At 35.4% G+C, this 21,287-nt stretch overlaps 1 protein-coding gene across 1 annotated transcript in view; it reads left to right on the top strand.

The window, feature by feature from the left end:
* Positions 1 to 21,287, top strand: part of AGPS (alkylglycerone phosphate synthase) — a 158,962-nt gene that overhangs the window by 120,243 nt on the left and 17,432 nt on the right. Inside the window, exons 16-19 of the mRNA XM_033231031.1 lie at positions 2,428 to 2,489; positions 8,163 to 8,252; positions 16,206 to 16,305; positions 18,709 to 18,766. Coding sequence (XP_033086922.1) covers positions 2,428 to 2,489; positions 8,163 to 8,252; positions 16,206 to 16,305; positions 18,709 to 18,766 — 310 coding nt within the window. The remainder of the gene's footprint in view (positions 1 to 2,427; positions 2,490 to 8,162; positions 8,253 to 16,205; positions 16,306 to 18,708; positions 18,767 to 21,287) is intronic.

The following is a 21,287-nucleotide window of genomic DNA, read 5'->3' as shown; positions in this document are numbered from 1 at the left end:
TTTAACTTGATGTAGTTATTTGTTCACTGACGATGATTATAGAATTAAAGAAATAATTATGTGTGCTTGAGCACTCAAATGTTTCTAATTCTAGATGTCCTACTTACGATATACTGAAATTGTCTTATCTCAATCTGCTGTATTTACTGATATGAAATTGTTCTTTCAAAATTTTATTTTTTCAGTTTAGTTTTTTTTTCTACTTTGGTTGTAACAAATTCAGATTTCTTAATTGGTTTCTGCTGTTGCTGGGGTTACTTTTTTTTTTTTTAATTTTTCCTGTTTACTTAATTTGAATGATCTTATTCTAAAAAGTCATTTTTTCAGATATCCTATTGAGAATTTGGTTTCCACAAATACTCAACTTTCTTTTTTTATCATAAAGTTTTTTGGAAATTTATACATAATAGATGTACATATTTTCAGGGTACATATGATATTTTGATAGCTTCATATGATATGTAAAGATCGAATCAGGATTGGGATATCCATCACCTCCAAATACTAAATTTACTAATTTTTCTCTTGGAAATTTTGAACCTTATACACAACAATTGTTGTAAGCTTATATACAACATGTATTTACTTCTCTAAAAAAAGCTGAATTATTATGTTCTCATTTTAGCAAAAATTTAATCCTAGCTAAAATCTGAATTTTAAATTGCAGTGAATTTGAAGCATATAGTCCTCCTCTTTTGTCCCCTGCCCCCACAGTGATGATGATAAGTAAAAGTGTATTTATTGCCTGTTCAGCATTTTAGAAATTTTGATTAAGAGATGTACTGATCGGGCCGGGCATGGTGGCTCACGCCTGTAATCCCAGCACTTTGGAGGCCGAGGAGGGCGGATCACCTGAGGTCAGGAGTTCGAGATCAGCCTCACCAACATGGAGAAACCCCATCTCTAATGAAAATACAAAATTAGCCAGGTGTGGTGATGCATGCCTGTAATCCCAGCTACTCGGGAGGCTGAGGCAGGAGAATCACTTGAACCCAGGAGGCGGAGGTTGCAGTGAGCCAAGATCGCGCCATTGCACTCCAGCCTGGGCAGTGAGCGAAACTCCATCTAAAAAAAAAAAAAAAAAAAAAAACAGATGTACTGATCATGAAAGGTAATAGATGATTGTAGATCTTGTAAATAATATCTACCTTTATAGGCTGTCAGTATCATAGTTTCTTCCCAAAATAAGCATTTTGAATATACATAAAATGTTGTTTGTTAGGCATTTTCTCTGAGGATATTGGCCTTTTCCCCATAATACTGAATTCAGAATTCTAGAAAATGAAATATAACTAACAAGTACAACATAGACACAATTTGGAGTATCTATCTTAATTTTTAAGGTTCTAGTTAATGTTAAAACTGAGTCAAAAGCAAGTTAAGAGATTCTACCCCGGGGTTACATATTTTATGTTTTTGTAAGTTTTACAATGGTTAATACCATTGTCTCCAAATATACTTTTACTGAATAAATGAGTGCATTAGAGAAAAACATGTTTTAGATCAGATCAGTAATTTGGGGATTTTTTTTTTTCCCCCAAGCACAGGTGGGTTGAAATGACTCATTTTACTTGAAGTGAAAACTTAACATACGTTGAGTTTTCTGCCTTATAAAACTTTCTTTCAAATCTCTGGACTTCACTGGTGGCTTATGAAGCTTTCTTTCCAATTTTGATCATAGAACAATTTTGCTCTGGATAAAGAAATTTAAGTATTATAAGTTACTTGTAATATGAGTATTACATCCTCTATACTATAAAGTATTTTCCTAGTAGAAGTGCCTCCAGATGTTTGATCTATTTTGTCACTTCAGATAGATGCACTATATTACTATATTTTCTAAATTTGTTCTTAATATAGAATATTTTCCTAGTAGAAGTGCCTCCAGATGTTTGATCTATTCTGTCACTTCAGATAGATGCACTATATTACTATATTTTCTAAATTTGCTTTTAAAGAGAAGTTGATTAAGAAAAAAAATCTCCTCCTTCTAAATACCTTCCCCGCCGCCCCCAACTTCTTGATCTTCCTGCTCCTTTGATCTTGACTAATTTTCGATATTGGTTAATTTACTAGTTATGCCACTAAAATTCTATTCTGTCAATATTCTCTGCATGTACATAGATTGTTCATGGATAGAAACTCCATTCACTAAAGAAATAAATTTGAGTTCTTACCCTGAATCAGGCACTCTGCCTGGTGCCAAGGATACAGAGGAGAATAGGACAGCCAAGGTTCCTTTAGTTATCGAGGCTGCATCTCACTCCAGGGACAACTTTTCAGTACTCTTATGAGGTGGATAGTAAAGAGCAGATGATGTTAAATTAGAAGCATGTGATACTAACAACGAATATGAAAGACTAACAGTGTTATTGATTCTTCTGCATCTGTTGTAGTTTCTTGATTTTTCTGTTTGTGTCTTAATAGGACTTGGCTTTGGAATACTATGTATTAGGAGAATCTTTTGAGACCTCTGCTCCTTGGGACAGGTAAAATACAATAAAATGCCTGATATTATTCAAATATGCGATATGAATTGCTTGAAAAATGTTTCTTTGTGTGTGAATATGTAAGTGTAAAACAGTTTATGAAGAAACATTGAGACAAGGCAGCTACTTTTATTTAAATTAATGTATTCATCAGAATGCCATATTTTCAAGTGTTTTACTGGGTGGAGGGAGTTGAAGAAAATTTGTGATCCAAAGAACGAAGGTGTTGTTGAAGTTTACATTTTGAAGAATGTTATTGAATGCTCTGTGTTACTATGTGGTTATACCTAACTTTGACTTAAATTCTTAAGTGATTAATATTGCCTAAGTATTCTCGAAAAACTCCTCCCAAAGTACAAAACCAGTTAACTGTCCTTCATAACGTTATTTAGTTTTTGATATTTGTATGTGTAAAAATGGGAATTTAAGTGATTTATAAAGGAAATTTAGTTCAGGAAATTACGTACAATTTCTATTTTTAAATTTAAGCAAAATGTTGATACTGGAGCATATTTTAGGAAATGACCCAAATAAGATAAATGGAAATAGATTTTAGAAGGTTTATTTACTGGCAATACCTACATATAGTATGGTTAGTGAATTAATAAAAACTGATTAGGAAATGTGAAATGGCTTGTTAATAGACCTGCGAGTTTTATTATAACTCATTCAGTAATAAAAAAAAATTATCAAAGAGATTGTCTATACAATCCCTTATTCAGAATGCTTGGGACCAGAAGTGTTTGAGATTTCAGGATATTTGTATTATATATTTACCAGTTGAGCATTCCATCCCAGGAAATTTCACTGGAAATCACTGGAGCATTTCTTTTGATCATCATGTTGGTATTCAAAAACTTTAGGATTTGGGGGCATTTCACATTTTGGATTTTTGCAGGATATTCAACCTGTATATTTTTATTTGTTTCTAGCATACTGATATTTTACTTTTCTTAATAAGAGTGATAAAGCACTTTAAATCTACAATGAAGTGTATAGGACATAACAAATCCCTGTGAATCTACTTCTTACATTGCATATCTTAATATTTTGGTTTCTTCCAATCTCTCTTTTTTCCCCCAGAAAACTTTTTACTTTTCTACATGCAGTCATTGTCTACTGTGTTAGTACATTGGTGTTCATATTCCATGCATTGTTAGCTAGTAACCCAGTTTATATTATACTATCACTCTGTCATTCACAATTTTTTTTTTAAATCAGCTTTCTCAAGTTGAAATGTTATTCACAAATGTTGATGCTAAATTTTAGCAAGGGGAATAAATCCCTTTGAATAAAAAAAAGTATCAAGTCATCAGTCTTTAAGTAGTAGAAATAGTTTGGCAGCTATTCATAGTGGTCTCAAAGACCTTTTTTAAAAAATTAATTTTTTTTTAGTATGAAATTCATTTTTATTTTTAACTAAAAATAAATGCTTAACATCTTTCCAAAATCAAAACTAAAGACAAACACTTAGAAAACAGGGTGGAAACATATTTTTCCTTCCCTGGGGAAACCAGTAAGGCAGACGTTCTAATGGAGCTTGGTTTTTTCCACAGGACTAGTTTACGCAAACAGAGTCTCTCTCCAGCCCTTTCTCTATGTCAGTGCTATCTACCTGGCAGGAAAAACCAAAAGAAACCCCGAAACAACCCCTCCCTGCAAATACAACACTATACAAGGAACTTGAAAAGTTGGGGGAAAGACTTTTAATGCGTCTAAGACCATTTTAGTGTTTAATTCCTCTCTTTGGGTATCTTAGCCAGTTTGGATTGCTATACAGAGCACCTTAGACTGGGTAGCTTAAATGTTCTTAGACAAGAAACAATTATTTCTTACAGTTCTGGAGGCTTGGAGTCTGAGATCAGGATGTTAACATGGTTGGGGTTTTGTTGAAGGCCTTCTTCCTGGTTTTATAGATGGCCATCTTCTTAATATCTTTACCTGGAGGAAAGCAGAGAGAGAGAGAAAGCAAGCCCTCTCATATCTTTTTATAAAGCACTAATCCCATTCATGCAGCTCCACCCTCATAACCTAATGACCACCCAAAGGTCTCACCTTCTAATACCATCTAACTGGGGCTTCGGATTTCAATATATGAATTTTGAGAGGGACGCAAACATTCAGTCCATATCACTGGGACAGTGGGGGAGTGCAATGCTACCTCTTAAGAGTTAATGAATTTCCTTGTCATCAGTTAGTACTGATGATTGACATCTTGTTTTTTTATTCTTCCAACTGTGGAAGCTAATAGTGTGCAATTTTTTTTATTTCTCTTCATCTATTCTTTATATATACTTGCATATTTAATTGACACACTGATAATTTCTGTTTTATGCAGTTACACATTTGTTTACCTTTAAAACAATTTCTTCAGCTGAAGTTTTAATAATATTAATAGAAGGCAACTACATTTTTATGTAAAATTTACTTGTTGACAACCATTTAGCAATTTTCTTTTTCTTTCAAACCTTTAGCTAGAGGCCATGTTTGCAGTAGCCTGTGGGATCAGGGTCTTTAACTTTCACACATTATTAGATTATTGGCTTTTTCATATATTGGCCACTAAAGGGATTACTGGTCATACTAGTTTTTGTGTATTCCTAAGTGTCCCATCCTGTTGTGTTCCATCCCATCCCTACCACAATGGCCACACCTGTTAGGTTCTCAATGAATATTCTTCATAGATTCTTATGAATGAGCTTGGGAATAATTTGAGATTACAGTCTATGAAAATAGATATCTTAAGGGTTGGAGATTTCAAAAAAAAATTTTTTTTTTTTGAGATGGGGTCTCCCTCTGTCACCCAGGCCAGAGTGTAGTGATGCTATCACGGCTCACTGCAGCCTTGACTACCTGGGCTCAAGCGATTCTCCCATCTTGGCCTCCTAGGTAGCTAGGATCCCAGGTACACATCACCGTGCCTGGCTAACTTGTTTTGTTTCTAGAGATGAGGTCTCATTTGTTGCCTAGGCTGGTCTTGAACCACAAAAGGTGGCAAAGTGTATTGAATAATAATATCTAGAGGATGTAGATATAATAATAATAGATATAATAATAATAATATCTACATCTAGAAGATGTAGATATTATTCCAATGATATAAAAAAGCCCCAGGGAAGTTTTTTTCAGGGATGAAATGGTCAAGTGTTAAATTTGCTGATAAGTAAGAATTTGAAAGTATGCAGTTATGTTTCTGTCCTATAAAAGGATTGATCCAAGTGGACTGTGTTTGCCTTTGATCAAGTTCTGTGAGAGAATACTTTCAGAAACCTTTCCCTAAAAATTATTTACTGGAAGTGTCCCATTGGGGGTTATAACTGTTCAGTCCAGTCCTTTCTCCATCTTCTTTTCTTTATTCGTCTATCAGTGAGGGTTTAGATATAAGGAACTCTTAATATTTTCCTCTTTACTGTTATATTTGAGATGATTGGATACATTTAAGTGCTTTTAAGCTGAAATGCAGTTCACACACAGTGGCATAACTTGCAAAGGACTGTTACAGCAGATGATTGTATTCTTAGTTTTTTTTAGACTACTTAGCTGTAGCACTTAAATTTCATTTTCTAGAGCCAACATAAAGAACTTACTCCAAAAAAAGAACTTACTACTTTTATAAATTTTGTAATATTCATTAACTCCTATAAATGTTAAATCTTAATAGATTTTATTTATATTTAAAGATTTGTTTTATAAGGTATATATTCAAAGTAAAGACATATTAAATATCGGTCATCTAAATGTTTTATGAGATATTTTTTCAAACGTGCATCCTTGCCATTCTATACCTCTATGCATAAGTGATGCATAGATAACATTGATAAATCATGTATACCTGCAACTCTCATAAAGAATTTAACTTAAGAACATTGTTTTATAAAATTAGAATTTATAAAATTTGCAGATACTATATTCATAAAAATTAAAAAATGACATGCTAGTAAGACACTAAAGCCCTTTTTGTGTTTATATTTTAATTGTATACTGTTTGTTCTTCTTGGCAATATGGATAACTTTATTTTACAAAGTATGATCTGTTTAAATGCTACTGTTTTTATCAAATTGGTTCTCTTACAGTCAAGTCTGCGTCGTGAGACTAGAGATAAGCCAACCTTTTGAGTTTTTCTGGTATTTCAGGTCTCATCATGCTAAACAAATCAAGGTTTAAGACACAGAATCAGTGTCATTATGTGGCCAGGATATTTATTGGGCAATAAAATGGGACTTTTAGTAACAAATAGTCCAGCATAGCACATTAATACTTTACACAGTTTGTATTCAATAGATCTTTCACAGTTTGTATTCAATAGATCTTTCACAGTTTTTCTTCAATAGATCTTTTGTCAAATTGGATTTCAGCTTGAGAATAAACTATCGAACATTTGATATAACATCATGATGATAATTTCCTTTTAAAGACTGCCTTGCTCTGTTGCCCAGGCTGAAGTGCAGTAGTGCGATGTTGGCTCACTGCAACCTCAACCTCCCAGGCTCAAGCAGTCCTCCTGCCTCAGCCTCCCAAGTAGCTGGTACTACAGGCATGTGCCACCTTGCCCAACTAATTATTTTTAGTAGAGACAAGTCTCACTATATTGCCTAGGCTAGTAACATCATGATTATTAATTGAATTATTATTATTATTATTATTATTTTATTTGAGACAGAGTCTTATTCTGTTACCCAGACTGGAGTACAGTGGCACAACCATGGCTCACTGTAGTCCTGCCCTCCTGGGCTCCAGTGATTCTCCCACCTTAGCCTCCTGACTAGCTGGGACTATGGTGTGTGCCACCATACCTAAGTAATTTTTAAATATTTTGTAGAGATAGGGTCTCACTGTTGCCCAGGCCAGTCTCAAACTCCTGGGCTCAAGCAGTCCTCCGTCCTCAGCTTCCCAAAGTGCTGGGATAGCAGTTCTGAGCCACTGCACCCAGCCTGAGTTATTTCTAAACTAAGGAAAACTTGTTAGACGTGGGTAAAGATTGGTATTCATATAACCTAGAATTGAATTTTCATTAACATCTTCTTTATAGCTTTTTTTTTTTTTTTTTTTTGAGACGGAGTCTCTCTCTGTCACCCAGGCTGGAGTGCAGTGGCCGGATCTCAGCTCACTGCAAGCTCCGCCTCCCGGGTTCACGCCATTCTCCTGCCTCAGCCTCCCAATTAGCTGGGACTACAGGCGCCCGCCAATGCGCCCGGCTAGTTTTTTGTATTTTTTAGTAGAGACGAGGTTTCACCATGTTAGCCAGGATGGTCTCGATCTCCTGACCTCGTGATCCGCCCGCCTCGGCCTCCCAAAGTGCTGGGATTACAGGCTTGAGCCACCGTGCCCGGCCTATAGCTTTTTTTAAAGCTCTTAAAATCTTATAATTAAATTGATTTTGATGTCAGGCTTTCCTAAGTGTAGGAAACTGCATTCAGGAGACTTGAGTATGTTCTTGTGACTTTCTGTTTTCCTTAAGTCAAAAAAAGAAAAAACTTTCCTCTTTTTAAAGTTAGGAATGGAGGGCTCAAGTTGAGTGATCAGGGCTCTTTTCCATTCTTGAAAGAACAACTATGAAAGCTTTAGCTAAGAAAATGTCAGACTTGAATGATGCCAGATTAACCAACATTTATTAGTATTTGTGTAGTTCTCACTTGAAAACTTAATATTGTATTCCTTTATCTTTTTTTTAGGGTGGTAGATCTCTGTAGAAATGTAAAAGAAAGAATAACAAGGGAATGCAAAGAGAAGGGTGTACAGTTTGCTCCTTTTTCTACATGCAGGTAAGTTTTAAAAATTGTTCTTATATTTCTTATTATGAAAAAAAAAATTTTTTTTTAAATCAGTGGGGGAAATATAATTTTCCAGCTGAGAAAAAGCTTCAGTCTGTTACATTTGGCCAGCTTTCCTAATGTTCACTTACCACCTTGTTAGGATTGTGCCACTGGAATTTTACAGCAGTCCTGAGCCTTTTAGGAGTAGGATACCCTTCTGTGAGTAAGCATTCCCTGCCATCTGGATGGCATGGCAGTGAAGAGCCAGGTGTCTGGACTCCTGGAAAAAGAAGAGGACTACTCTACTCACTGAAACTATAAATCATATAGTCAAGAAATTATAAATTATATACATACTCAACATGATGCTGAAGAGTGAAGGCAGTGTTTTGTTATTTACTGGTAATGTAATCTCTTCAAGCTCTAATATTATCAGTAAAATAGTGGTAATGCCATTTCTCGATGGGACTGTTGTGAAAATGAAATGAGAAAGCATATGAAAAAACTGTTAGGTTCTGAAGGGCTATATAAATGCTGTAGTATTGTTGTGACATAATTACATTAAGCTTGAGGTAGATAATCCATGCTAGTATTAGTAAGGAAAATTTGTATATTTGCCTTTCCTTTCCAATGATAAGTCCTCATTAAGGCATTCAATTATTAAGCTTACTTGCTCCTTATAGCATGATAATTTGCATATATTTGTTTTCCAAGACTAGAAATATTTCTGTATTCTTTAAACTGCTAATTTTGTGTGTGTGTGTGTTTGTTTTTGTCTTTTCTTTGTCTTTTCCATTGTCTTAGCTTGTACTTTCCTAGTACTAGTGTTGTGTTTCTTAGTTTTCCTTATTGTTCCCATTGGGAAGAGATACCCTTTAGAATTTGCTAACATGTGCTTCTGCAAAGTAAGAAAGTAAAATTCTAACATGAGATCTGAGGAAAGCATCTTCCTTACACCTTAAATGTTCATTTCAATCAAACGGATCTCCTTAAAGTAGTCGTTTCTGCTTCTGTGTGGCAGAGACTGTCCAGGTTTAACAAGCCTTGCAGAAAGTACCAAGTCGTCTGTGTATTAACATGTTTTAAACAGGTACACTGAGGATAGGATCAGAGATTATAAAAGCTGAAAAAGTAGATTTTAGCGATTATTTGCTGGGCATTCAAGATATCTGAAGGAAGGGCAAAGAGAGGTCTTGTTCTCTGTAGTAAAAAGCTTACAATGGGATTAAGCTAATGTTGACATAGTGGGTGTAAGAATGTCATGTTACTTTTAGTTTATTTTAAATTTTGGTGTATCTTTAACAATGCACCTTTTATCTTAAAGTCCTTAAAATCTAAGAAAAAAATTTTTGTGTTTATATTATCAACTCAAACTGATGCTTCATTTTTCTCTTGATAGTCCAGCCTTTTAGCAGACAGTCAGCTCTCTTTTATTGTAATCCTGAAAACAAATCAGACATAATAATCCAAAAACTATTTGTTACCATTAGATTTTGAAACATTTTAGGTAATCAAATCTATTCTTGTGTAGTTGAGAAATTTTTATTCCTTTGTTTTGTCAAATGGTAACTTAATAGATTTTACCCTTCCCCCTTCTTCCTTCTGTCCCCAGTTCCTGTTCAACATCTCTTAAGAACCCCACCCCTGCTGTAACATTATGAAACTATCGTGATAAACCGCTACCTATGGAAAATGATTAGGAAGTAAAATATTCTGCCTTAGGGCACATTCTGTAATTACGCTTAAATCTAGGTTCTTCAGAATGTATTCCTAAGGCCTAAGAATATTCATTCTGTATTGTTGATCAGTAGAATTAGTTTATTTAGACTGAATTGGCCATATGTCATTTTTATTAAGTAGCTGTGTTTTAAGAATGGTTTTCCTATAAAAGCTTATATGTTCGGTTTCTGTGACCATCTTATAAAACCAGTTAGAATATGCAAAGCCTAGTTACTTGAATGGCTTTGGTAAATAAGACTTTTGTAGTTCTTATGGCTCATACTTGATTAAACTAACATTTAATTGGAATTTGATTTCAGTTTAGTTTGATTTGACCTGCGTAGTAGTGGCTAAGGAGATTATTTTATGTTGAAAATGTGAGATGTATTTTTTAAACCAGTTTTTTATAAGGTGCTAGGCTTGCTACCTGGGTGATAGGATCCATACTCCAAACCTCAGCATCACGCAATATTCCTAGGTAACAAACATGCACATAGACCCCCTGTATCTAAAATCAAAGTTGAAATAACATTTTACAAAGCTGTTCCAAAGTTATTTAAAAATAATTATGGATCTATCTAAAATCAAGGATCCTAAGAAAAATAACTTAGGTGTAGGGTACATTTATTGAATTCATTTATTTCATTTTTGTCCATTAAAATGTACTTTGTACATTGGAATAGAAATTCCAGTCCAAACTTTTCTGAAGAAGTTATATGGGAAGTAATTGCTAGTCATTGAGTCTAATACAAATAAAGTACTCCAAAAAGTATAGAGCCCCAAAATTTTTTTTAATTAAAGAATACTGTAGTGACTTTGACAGCCACACTATTACTTGTCCAGATGATTTTGGAAGAGGTTAGTGTTTAAGTGTCTTAAATGATAGAGTTGGTCTGTTGTAAAAGGTGTTAGATCTAAGTCACTTTCTGAAATGGACCCAAATTAAGGTGTTCTAAAAGGTATTTTTCATTATTTGGACTTGAGATACTAATCAGTCAGGCCCATCAAGCTTTGTTATGACTTCAGTAATCTGTTCATCTGCTGAAAACTGAACTGTGTAATATATAGATCCTGGATATGTTGAAAGATGATAATGCTCTATTAATGTTCAGTTACATCTATTTATGAATGTTAGTGATTCTCTTATGAGTGATATATATTTTACTAATTTCTACAAATTCGTTTCATTCATTTATCCATCACACTTTATTTGAATTAGGTTATTCCTAATGATAGTGCCCTTGTAGTTAAAACGTTTCTCCATTGTTTCTTAAACTTTGTATATCTGGTAGTTAAAATGTAAATATTCAAGGGATCTTTTTTTATGAGAATGAATTAACACTAGAAGAGAAACACAGCTGGCAAATTGACAGTAGCATTGTTAAACAGTTCATTTCTTCTGCTCTGAGGCACCTAACATTTGGCCTAAAAGGCGATTAAAATTGTAGATTAGATTCTATTTGTATTGTGTAGTAAAAGGAGTATTTCCTCTACATTTGCTCCTTCTGTTAAATTAAATTCTTTATGGGAACCTCTGTAAATTGCATATGGAGATTTGACTATGATTACCTTACCTCCCTTTTAAATGCTTTCCTAATTGCATTTTGAAAGCTCAGATATGGCCGGGCGCGGTGGCTCAAGCCTGTAATCCCAGCACTTTGGGAGGCCGAGACGGGCGGATCACGAGGTCAGGAGATTGAGACCATCCTGGCTAACATGGTGAAACCCTGTCTCTACTAAAAAATACAAAAAAGTAGCCGGGCGAGGTGGCGGGCGCCTGTAGTCCCAGCTACCCGGAAGGCTGAGGCAGGAGAATGGCGTGAACCCTGGAGGCGGAGCTTGCAGTGAGCTGAGGCAGGAGAATGGTGTAAACCCGGGAGGCGGAGCTTGCAGTGAGCTAATAATCTAACATTCTTGATATCTTTTGTATATACACATTCAACATGTATAAATATTGAGTCACAGACAGTATTTTAAGGCTGTGTCACTGCATTTGGTACAATCATCCTATTTGTTTTCCAAATGCTTACTAATTATTCATGTAAACATAGTGAAGAGGCTATATTTCACTCAGTCTGATCATATTTGGTATTTGGACATTTCTCCCATTTCTTAGTTTTTAATTATATCTCATACAAAAAAATACTCATAAGTATTTTTTTAATAAGTTAAAAAAATACTTATTTCTTTTAACTTTGAGGGAGTTTGGAAAACTTAACTGATCACCACGTTTCATCTGGTCTGTTTAGAGACTGACTTTAAGTGCAGTATACTTTTTTTTTTTTTTTAATCCCTCTTGATGGAGATGGGCCAATTGGAAAAACATTTACATTGCTTCTGAATTTCTAATTTTGGGGGAGGTGTAACTAGACTTAAAAAAAAATAGTATTGTACAAATAGTTCCCGTGTACCTTTTACTCATCTTCCTCAAGTGCTAATATCTCATGTAATTATACTATGATTATCAAAACCAAAAAATTAGTGTTGTTTCAATATGATTACCTAACTCACAAACCTTTCTTTATCATTTGTCCCACTGATAGATATCTTCATCTTTCATAACCTTCATACATTTGAAGAATACTGGCCAGTTATCTTGTAAAATATCTCTCAGTTTGGGTTTGTCTGGTGTTTTCTTGTGATCAAATTTAAGTTACACATTTCGGCAAGATTACTACAGAAGTAATAGTGAAGTGCTCTTCATGGTAGATCATATCAGAAGAAACATGATGTTGTTAAGTCTCATTATTGGTGACATTAACTTAGACTACTTGGTTAGGGTGGTACCTGCCAGGTTTCTCCACTCTACAATTACTGTTTTTTCCTATTGTATTTAAAAAATATCTTATGGCTGGGCACAGTGGCTCACGCCTGTAATACCAGCACTTTGGGAGGCTGAGGTGAGTGGATCACTTGAGGTCAGGAGTTTGAGACCAGCCTGGCTAACATGATGAAACCCTGTCTCTACTAAAAATACAAAAGAATTAGCTGGGCATGGTGGCGGGTGCCTGTAATCCCAGCAATTCATTAGTCTGAGGCAGGAGAATCGGTTGAACCCAGGAGGTGGAAGTTGCAGTGAGCTGAGATTGTGCCACTACACTCCAGCCTGGGCAACAAAAGTGAAATTATGTGTCAAAAAAATTAAAAAATTTAAAAAAAATAAACCTTATGGGGAGAAACTTTGAGACTATGTTTTTTATACCATCTCCTAATCACATCAATATCCCACTGTTGATTCTTGATTACAACAGTTATTACTGTGATACTTGTAAATGGTGATTTTCTATTTTAATCATTCATTTTACATTTATCAATTGGAATTCACTGTAAAGAAGAGCTTTCCTCTCCTCTCCTTTTCTGCCCACCCCCCACCCCTTGCCACTATCTATCTGTCTATATATCAGTCTATCAGTAGGGACTAATAGACATTTTATTCTCTGGAATGCAGCCATTATTATCATTGTTAACTTTGTTGCTCAGATTTTCCCAGTGTGGCTACTGGGAGTTTTTTTAAGTTGGCTTCTGTGTCCTTTTGACATGGGAAAGTAGGTTTTTGAAGAGGAAGAAAATGGGCACACATACTTAGGAATAATCAGTGATTGAGGCAAGGTGAGTAGCATGTGAGAAGATATGAGGCCTAGGGAGAGAGAAAAGCAGGTCTGTGTGCCACAGAGGATCTGTGTTCTGTAGAGTTGGTGCTGAGTGAAGGTACGTCTCCTCAAGCTTTCACAGCAATGGCAGCCATTGCTCCTTTGATCTTGGTTTCTTCCTCAAGTTCTTTGGTTTTTCTTATTCCCGATGACGTCAGAGTTGTGATTATTTTCAGCTCATTTTTCCCTGCTTTGTTCCCTTAATCTTTTTGTCCATCTGGTTCTTCTACTCATGGATGTCTAGCTTTTTTTACTCTCATTTAGTATCTCCTGGTTGATTTCTCCTATACCTTAGTAATTATTGCCTTTTGTTTTATCTAGAACAATATCTTATGTTTTTTTTGTCAATCTCCATTTAGGTATGCCTTTATAGAACACTTTTCCCAATCTAACCTATCCCAATTTTCTTATTCTTTGTATAGACTGATTTTTTTTTTTTTTTTTTTTGAGACAGAGTCTCACTCTGTCACCCAAGCTGGAGTGCTGTGGCCGGATTCAGCTCACTGCAAGCCCCGCCTCCCGGGTTCATGCCATTCTCCTGCCTCAGCCTCTCGGGTAGCTGGGACTACAGGCGCCGCCACCTCGCCCGACTAGTTTTTTGTAGTTTTTAGTAGAGACGGGGTTTCACCGTGTTAGCCAGGATGGTCTCGATCTCCTGACCTCGTGATCTGCCCGTCTCGGCCTCCCAAAGTGCTGGGATTACAGGCTTGAGCCACCGTGCCCGGCCATGTATAGACTGATTTTTAAGCTGCATAAGCTAATTGATGGTGTCCGTCTTTATGTTCTCTCAGCGTTCTTCAATCTTGTTTGTCATTCTGTATGAATTGGACTATGTTATATTTTGGCTATATAGAGCTTAGAAGAGTTTCTTCTAGTGCATTTAAATTATCTCTGTAGAAAAAAATATTAATGATATTTATACTGTTGTCATTTATTTTTAAAGTTATAGCCAGAACTGAACAGTGTCCTTGTTTTGGTCTCAACTGCAGTGATGTGCTTTTTTTCTACCCAGAATCTTTAAGTCTGTTGAGCCAGAAGAATCCAAACAAATGATGAGTTCATAGTATTGTTGCCAGTGTGTGACAGGAAAGGGGTCCCGGGATGATCCACACCTCAAGAGAAGGTTCTTGGATCTCACACAAGAAAGGATGCAGGGCAAGTCCACAGTGCAAAGTGAAAACAAGTTTATTAAGAACGTAAAGGAGTAAAAGAATGGCTACTCCATAGAGCAGCACCGAGGGCTGCTGATTGCCCATTTTTATGGTTGTTTCTTGATGATATACTAAACAAGGGGTGATGCCTCCCCTTTTTAGACCATACAGGGTAACTTCCTGATGTTGCCATGGCATTTGTAAACTGATATGGCACTGGTGGGAGTGTAGGTATAGCAGTGAGGATGACCAGAGGTCACTTTCCTGGCTATCTTGGTTTTGGTGGGATTTAGCTGGCTTCTTAACTGCAACCTGTTTTATCAGCAAGGTCTTTATGACCTGTATCTTGTGCTGACTTCCTATCTCATCCTGTGACTTAGAATGGCTTAACCGTCTCGGAATGCAGCCCAGTAGGTAGATTTCAGCCTCATTTTACCCAGCTCCTATTTAAGATGCAGTTGCTTTGGTTCACACGCCTCTGATAAGAGGACTTAATGTACTTTAAAGAGATTATAATTTGCCCATACTTTATCAATATAGATTTTTAAAATAATGAGAATTGATTTTAGTCAGTGTTTGCATGCCCATATGTATTCTATGCATTTCATGTTCTATCCTCAGCAGTGATGGAGCCAGTGAAAGGAACCAAGTTTCTTGTTTCGAGTCTAATTTTGCCTTTTTCAAGGGGCAGATGTTTTGCATCATATCTGTTTACTGTGGCAGTACAAAATAAAGTTTTCACTTGCACATATGGACCTCATTGTGTGGTCCTTTGGCAGGAAAATGCACTCTGAAAAGTAATGGAGTTGTGCTATTTGTAGTATGGAAGTGCCTCAAATTTTGTCTTATACCAGTCACATAAAGAACTTAATTGTGCATAAAATTTGTTAAATAGCAGAAAGAAAAAAAGTTAGTATTACTTTTATTGTCAGGATATGTATATTTTTAAGTAATTTTGTTAAATGTTATTTTGATTATGCAATTTAAAGCAATGAATACACATACTTACCTGACTATATATATTGTTTTCACACATGCTGCTGATAGTTCTCATTACTTCTAGATAATAAAATCAGTGAAAATGGCACTTCATCATAAAATGCTGATACAATGTGTAAAAGTTTTTGGGTTATTTCCCAATAGAAGCTTTAGTAACATGGGACAGACATGAGAAAGATTGAATGTGTACCTGTAATATTGACTAAATTGGTACTTCAATGAGGGTAAAATTCTTGTTGTGCACTGCATCCTCAGTTCACCTGTTTTGGCAGACAACTCTAAAGCAAGCCAATGTGTATTCCTTCCATGGAGTAGGAGGCTGGGAAGAAACTGAGATTATGTCTTAAAGTAATCATTTGGGTCGTCTTGCCTTTAAGTTTCTAGATGTTAAATCTGATTTGACTTAACTTAAAGCCCCTTTGGGGATTTTGTTTGTTTTTTAGGGTGACGCAGACTTACGATGCAGGTGCATGTATCTACTTCTATTTTGCCTTTAACTACAGGGGAATTAGTGACCCACTGACCGTGTTTGAACAAACTGAGGTAATTTTGCATACCTGCATATAGCTTTTACGGCTATTGATTAATTTCAATAAATTTTACTGTCAATTTATGAGTTTTAATTTGAGTCTCTAATCACACATGGTTTGCTTAGCTGTTAGCCCTTAGAAATGAAAAGCATATTTGTTTCCCTGGCTTGTGTACTGAATTGTGAGTCTAAAATTAATGTACTGTACACCTAGTCTGTGATTCTTTGGTTGTTACAATACATGATAGCTGATTAAATTAGATAACAATTAGGAATTCATATGACTATATAGGAATCTAGATCACTTTCACAGTGCACTCATTTCCATATGGTGGTTGTTGTTGAAGTCAGCAATGCTTTGGTCTGTGTTGTTGTAATGTCATTCTAGATTTGTAATTTTTGTATATGCTACAGCTGTAAGTGGGTGCTTTGGGTTCATTAGCTAGCAGTTTCTATTACTTTCTTAAAGAGTATCAAACTGTTTATTTTTATAAAGCTTTCTCTTTACAGCCAATATTTCTCATTATGAGTATGCCTAGAGTTAAACAGACTAGAGTGTGGAGGATCCTGTAGGAAGCTGAGGTTTCTTAAAAACTCAGGTGTCCTACTGTTTTAACTGCATTGCACACCTGCTAAAGCAAATTTCAGTAGCACACTTTTAGACTGAAACTATAGAAAAGATTTGGTTGGCTTCCTCCTATGCCTCCTTTTTTTGTTTTTGTTTTTTGTTTTTTTTTTTTTTAGCAGCTTTTTTGAAGTACAATTCAAATACAGTAAGCTGTATATATTTAATGTGTACAGTTTTGACATGTGTATACACCTGTGAAACCATCACCCCAATCAGAATAATATTCATCATTCCCAAAAGTCTGAGTACTTTTTCGTCACTTTAGCCTTTCACTGCTTCAGTGTTGCCCTCTGGCTACCCAAATGTCACTTCTGTACAATACCACAGAGTGAAATTGTTCCTACTTTCTCAATCCAAACTGCTGGTCGCTAAGTGCTACTGATCTCAAGTAGCTATTGCTTTATTTAAAGTAATTTGTTAGAAGATATAAATTCTTAGAGCAGGAGATGGCATATGTACGATTCATTCGGAAAACCCTCAGTAATAAGGGTTTTTTGGAGATGAAGTCTCGCTCTGTTGCCCAGGCTGGAGTGCAGTGGCATGATCTCGGCTTACTGCAACCTCTGCCTCCCGGGTTCAAGCAATTCTCCTGTCTCAGCCTCCCGAGTAGCTGGGATTACTTGCAGGCGTGCATGCACCACCATGCTGGGCTAATTTTTTGTATTTTTAGTAGAGACGGGGTTTCACCATGTTGGCCAGGCTGGTCTCGAACTCCTGACCTCAAGTGATCCACCCACCTTGGCCTCCCAAAGTGCTGGGATTACAGGCATGAGCCACCATACCCAGCTGAGGGTTCTTATAGATTACTTTGCAGTGGGATGTGGTCCATCTGTCCCACCTTGGCCCTCTCCTACCCTGGCCTAATTCCTGATGGTTTATACATACACACCTGAGTAATTCTGAGAGGCCCAAGGTACTACAGGTATTTTACCTCGTAGCCATTGATATATTAACGAATCATTAGGAACTGAAGGCAATTCTGGTTTCTGTCATCCTTTTTTACACTGCTCTTTAGTCATTCTATATTTTGTTACAAGTGTTTATCTTTTCTTACCTGTGTGCTCTATAAAGAGCTTGGTTAGGATGTTACATATTAGGATAAAACGAGGTTTTTCTTTTCACTCTTAGGTATCCATAAGACTGACAAGTAATTTATCCCAAGTCACTGACCTAAGAAGTGTTCTCCATAAAGGCATTTGTGGTTGATTTCTAATAGGTTTAATAAAGACTCTAATAGCTTTATTATAATTCTGATGCCCACTATATGATATTAGGCAAATAATTTAACCTATCTAAGCCTTATTTTATCTGTGAAATTGGAGTAATTGTAGTTATTTCATAAAGCTATACTGAAAATAAATGAGATACTGCAGGCAAATTACTTGGAACTTTTCTGGTACACTTACAGGAAGCAGTCAGTAAATGTTAGTCACTTTGTTGGTATAATGAGATGTTCATTACTAAGTAGAACCTGACTTGTACATTTACAACTTTGCATTTATTAGTAGTATTAACAACTTAGTGTGCTGAATGGTCATTTTGTCTTTTTTTCCTAGAATCTCAAAGTGATCTTTATAGACATTGTGACTATTCACTAGAAAAAAACTTACAAAGCTAGGCTACTTATTTAATTGCTTTTTAAACACATTTGACCAAAAGAGAGGAAAGTTAGGCTTCTAGTTTATTATTTAACCCAGGAAACGTGCCTCCTTTGGGAGTGGGGTCTTTTTCTTTCACTGCAAAATGAAATCTAAGTAGCAACAATTTGTTGTGTTGTTTCCAAATACAGGCAGCTGCTAGAGAAGAAATCCTTGCTAATGGAGGGAGCCTGTCACATCACCATGGAGGTATTCTTTTTTGGGAGTAGAATTTCTAATATTCTTACTTTAAAAAATATTTAGTTCAGTAAAATGCTAGGGAGAGACATGATATGAATAATATGAGAGTACTTGAGATTTCTTTAAAGTTTCTATGTCTTTGAAATAGCTGTTACTGAGGTAGGTAGTTAGGTTGCGATAGTAGCCATGAGAAGCTTACTTTGACAAGCCTGCATAGAAATGGAGCCCAGCCAACCTTCTGAGGTCTCAGGGACCTCATGTAATCAGAGAATAGTGCAGCTTGCCTGGGAGGTACTTGACCATTAGAGCAAACCTTTTTAAAGGATGATGGGGAAGAAAACCTACATAAATGTTTTTCAGCCACTATTGGAATGTAGCTGGTCATCAATTATACAATATATTGAAGAGCTGTTTGTTCTGCCTGCCCAAAGCTCAGCAAATTAATCAAGACAGGATATGAGAAAAATCTTTTTTCAAGGTTTTAATGCTGTCTTGTTATTACTTGGTGGCCATTTTGGTAAGTATCAAGTGTTGTCAGAATGTATCACGTCACCAACAAAAATTATTACCAATATCTCTATCTTTGTTACTAGCATGCTTATGAAAATAATGAGGCAACCCTTTAAAACTTAAACAGTGGCCATTCTGTTATTAAAATGGTAATTTTTGAAGTTATCCACTTGTTCTGTAGAATAGAAATTTGTTCTTAATATATCCCTCAATATAATTTGATGCCTAGGAAAATAGAAATTTGTAGAGTTTTAAATAGCTTTTAGGAAACACAATGAGAATAACCACCTAATTTAAAAATTCAACTGCTCTGGACTCCTTATATCCTTTTTTTTTTTTCCTGTTTAACTTTCATTCATAGCACTTATTATTATCTAATATGCTATATATTTGTACTTTTTAAAATTTTCTCTTCCTACTGAAAAGTGAGAATCCATGAGGACAGGAATTTTTGTTTTGTTTGTTGCTATGTGGTAGCACCTAGAAGAGTGCTTAGCCCCAGTCAGCCCTCCATACATCGATGCAGAATGAATGAAATAATTCTGTTGGAAAAGGAGTGGACTATGGAAGGTGTGTGTCCATATAATATTCTTACAGCTAGGTCTGGAAAAGATTGCTCGTGTTGATGAATAAAATAGACAGCTCCCAACATCATTGTGTCAATTTAATCTTTTGCTATACTTTTCTCTTAACCCCCACAAATAAATTTTTAACTTAGCCAATAGCATTGAAGATAATATGCTCTTCTCTACTTTTTCTATTTATTATCCTTTCATTTGATGATGGTTCTCATGAATGCTAGCATAACAAAAATGGAAAAGGGAGGGAAATGAATATTAGAAACCTCTCAAGTGGAATTAAAAGCTTCCAATTACTCTAAAAGTCCAAACCTAATTTTGGAAATTTGAGTGAGGAGTTACTTAAAGATACTTAGATTTTAGCATCTTCCTTTAAAATTTTCAGAAAGCTATATACATTATTTTAAATAGTTTTTATTCTGTTTCAAAATGACACTGTGTTAATATGCAAGGAACTTTAAAATATATATAAATATATCATGAATTATTCATTTGTTCTTTGTCTAAATTGATTACATGGGAGAGAGGAAGCAAAATGATTTAGCCATAATTACTTATTTGAAGAAAAATTAAAATTTTCCCACCGTAGCCAACAAATTTGCCTTTTGGTATGTGTCAGCAGCCAACAGTGTTCTTTCTCTTTTAAAATGAAGAAATGTGGTTTCTGTGTTTATAATGGTAAATGATGGGGGAGAAGTGATTCTGCAAGAGCATGAGAGCAGCTGAATCATATATATGACAAGGAACTAGAGGCTTAATTGTCTTTAGGTAGTTGGTTATTAGATGAGCTGTTTCCTTAATTGTGAGATGATGTTCTCAGTTTACTCAATCTTTATACAGTGTCAGAAAATCTCTAGAAGTTGGAAATGACCAAATGACTGCATGCATTATAGAGGAAAAGCAAACCAACAGTTTTTTCCTCGGCCAGTGACTCTGCTTCTTTAAGGTCTATGAGGAAATTCAGGTGCCTCCAATAATAGTGTCTGTTTTTAAGATGCAGAAAGTGTAATTTCGCAGAACTGCTGATTTTACTTATTCAGATATACCCCACACACTGAGAGCTTCTTGGTAGGCTCTAACAGAGTCTGTGCAAACATACTTGAAATAATACATTCGTAAAGCTGTCATTACAGAAAAAAGGAAATATGCACAAATTTAAAATAATAGAATTAAACAACTCTAGTGCCATTCTATTTGAAACCTGGATTTCATTTGTGAGAGCTATGGTAATACTCCATCATAATAATCAATTCACAGAAATAAAAGTTAACAAATAGTTAGAAAATGTTAATTTATAAGATCATGTTTATTCAATTATTGATCACAAAGCAAATAATGTAAATAGCTTCTTCTCTTTTTTTTTTTGATACCGAGTCTCACTTTATTGGCCAGGCTGGAGTGCAGTGGTGCCATCTCGGCTCACTACAACTACTGCCTCCTGG

This window comes from Trachypithecus francoisi, unplaced genomic scaffold (assembly GCF_009764315.1).
Source record: "Trachypithecus francoisi isolate TF-2019V2 unplaced genomic scaffold, Tfra_2.0 Lachesis_group13, whole genome shotgun sequence".
Lineage (NCBI taxonomy): Eukaryota > Metazoa > Chordata > Mammalia > Primates > Cercopithecidae > Trachypithecus > Trachypithecus francoisi.
The sequence above is the reverse complement of the archived record's forward strand: the minus strand, read 5'-3'. Positions and strand labels throughout refer to the sequence as shown.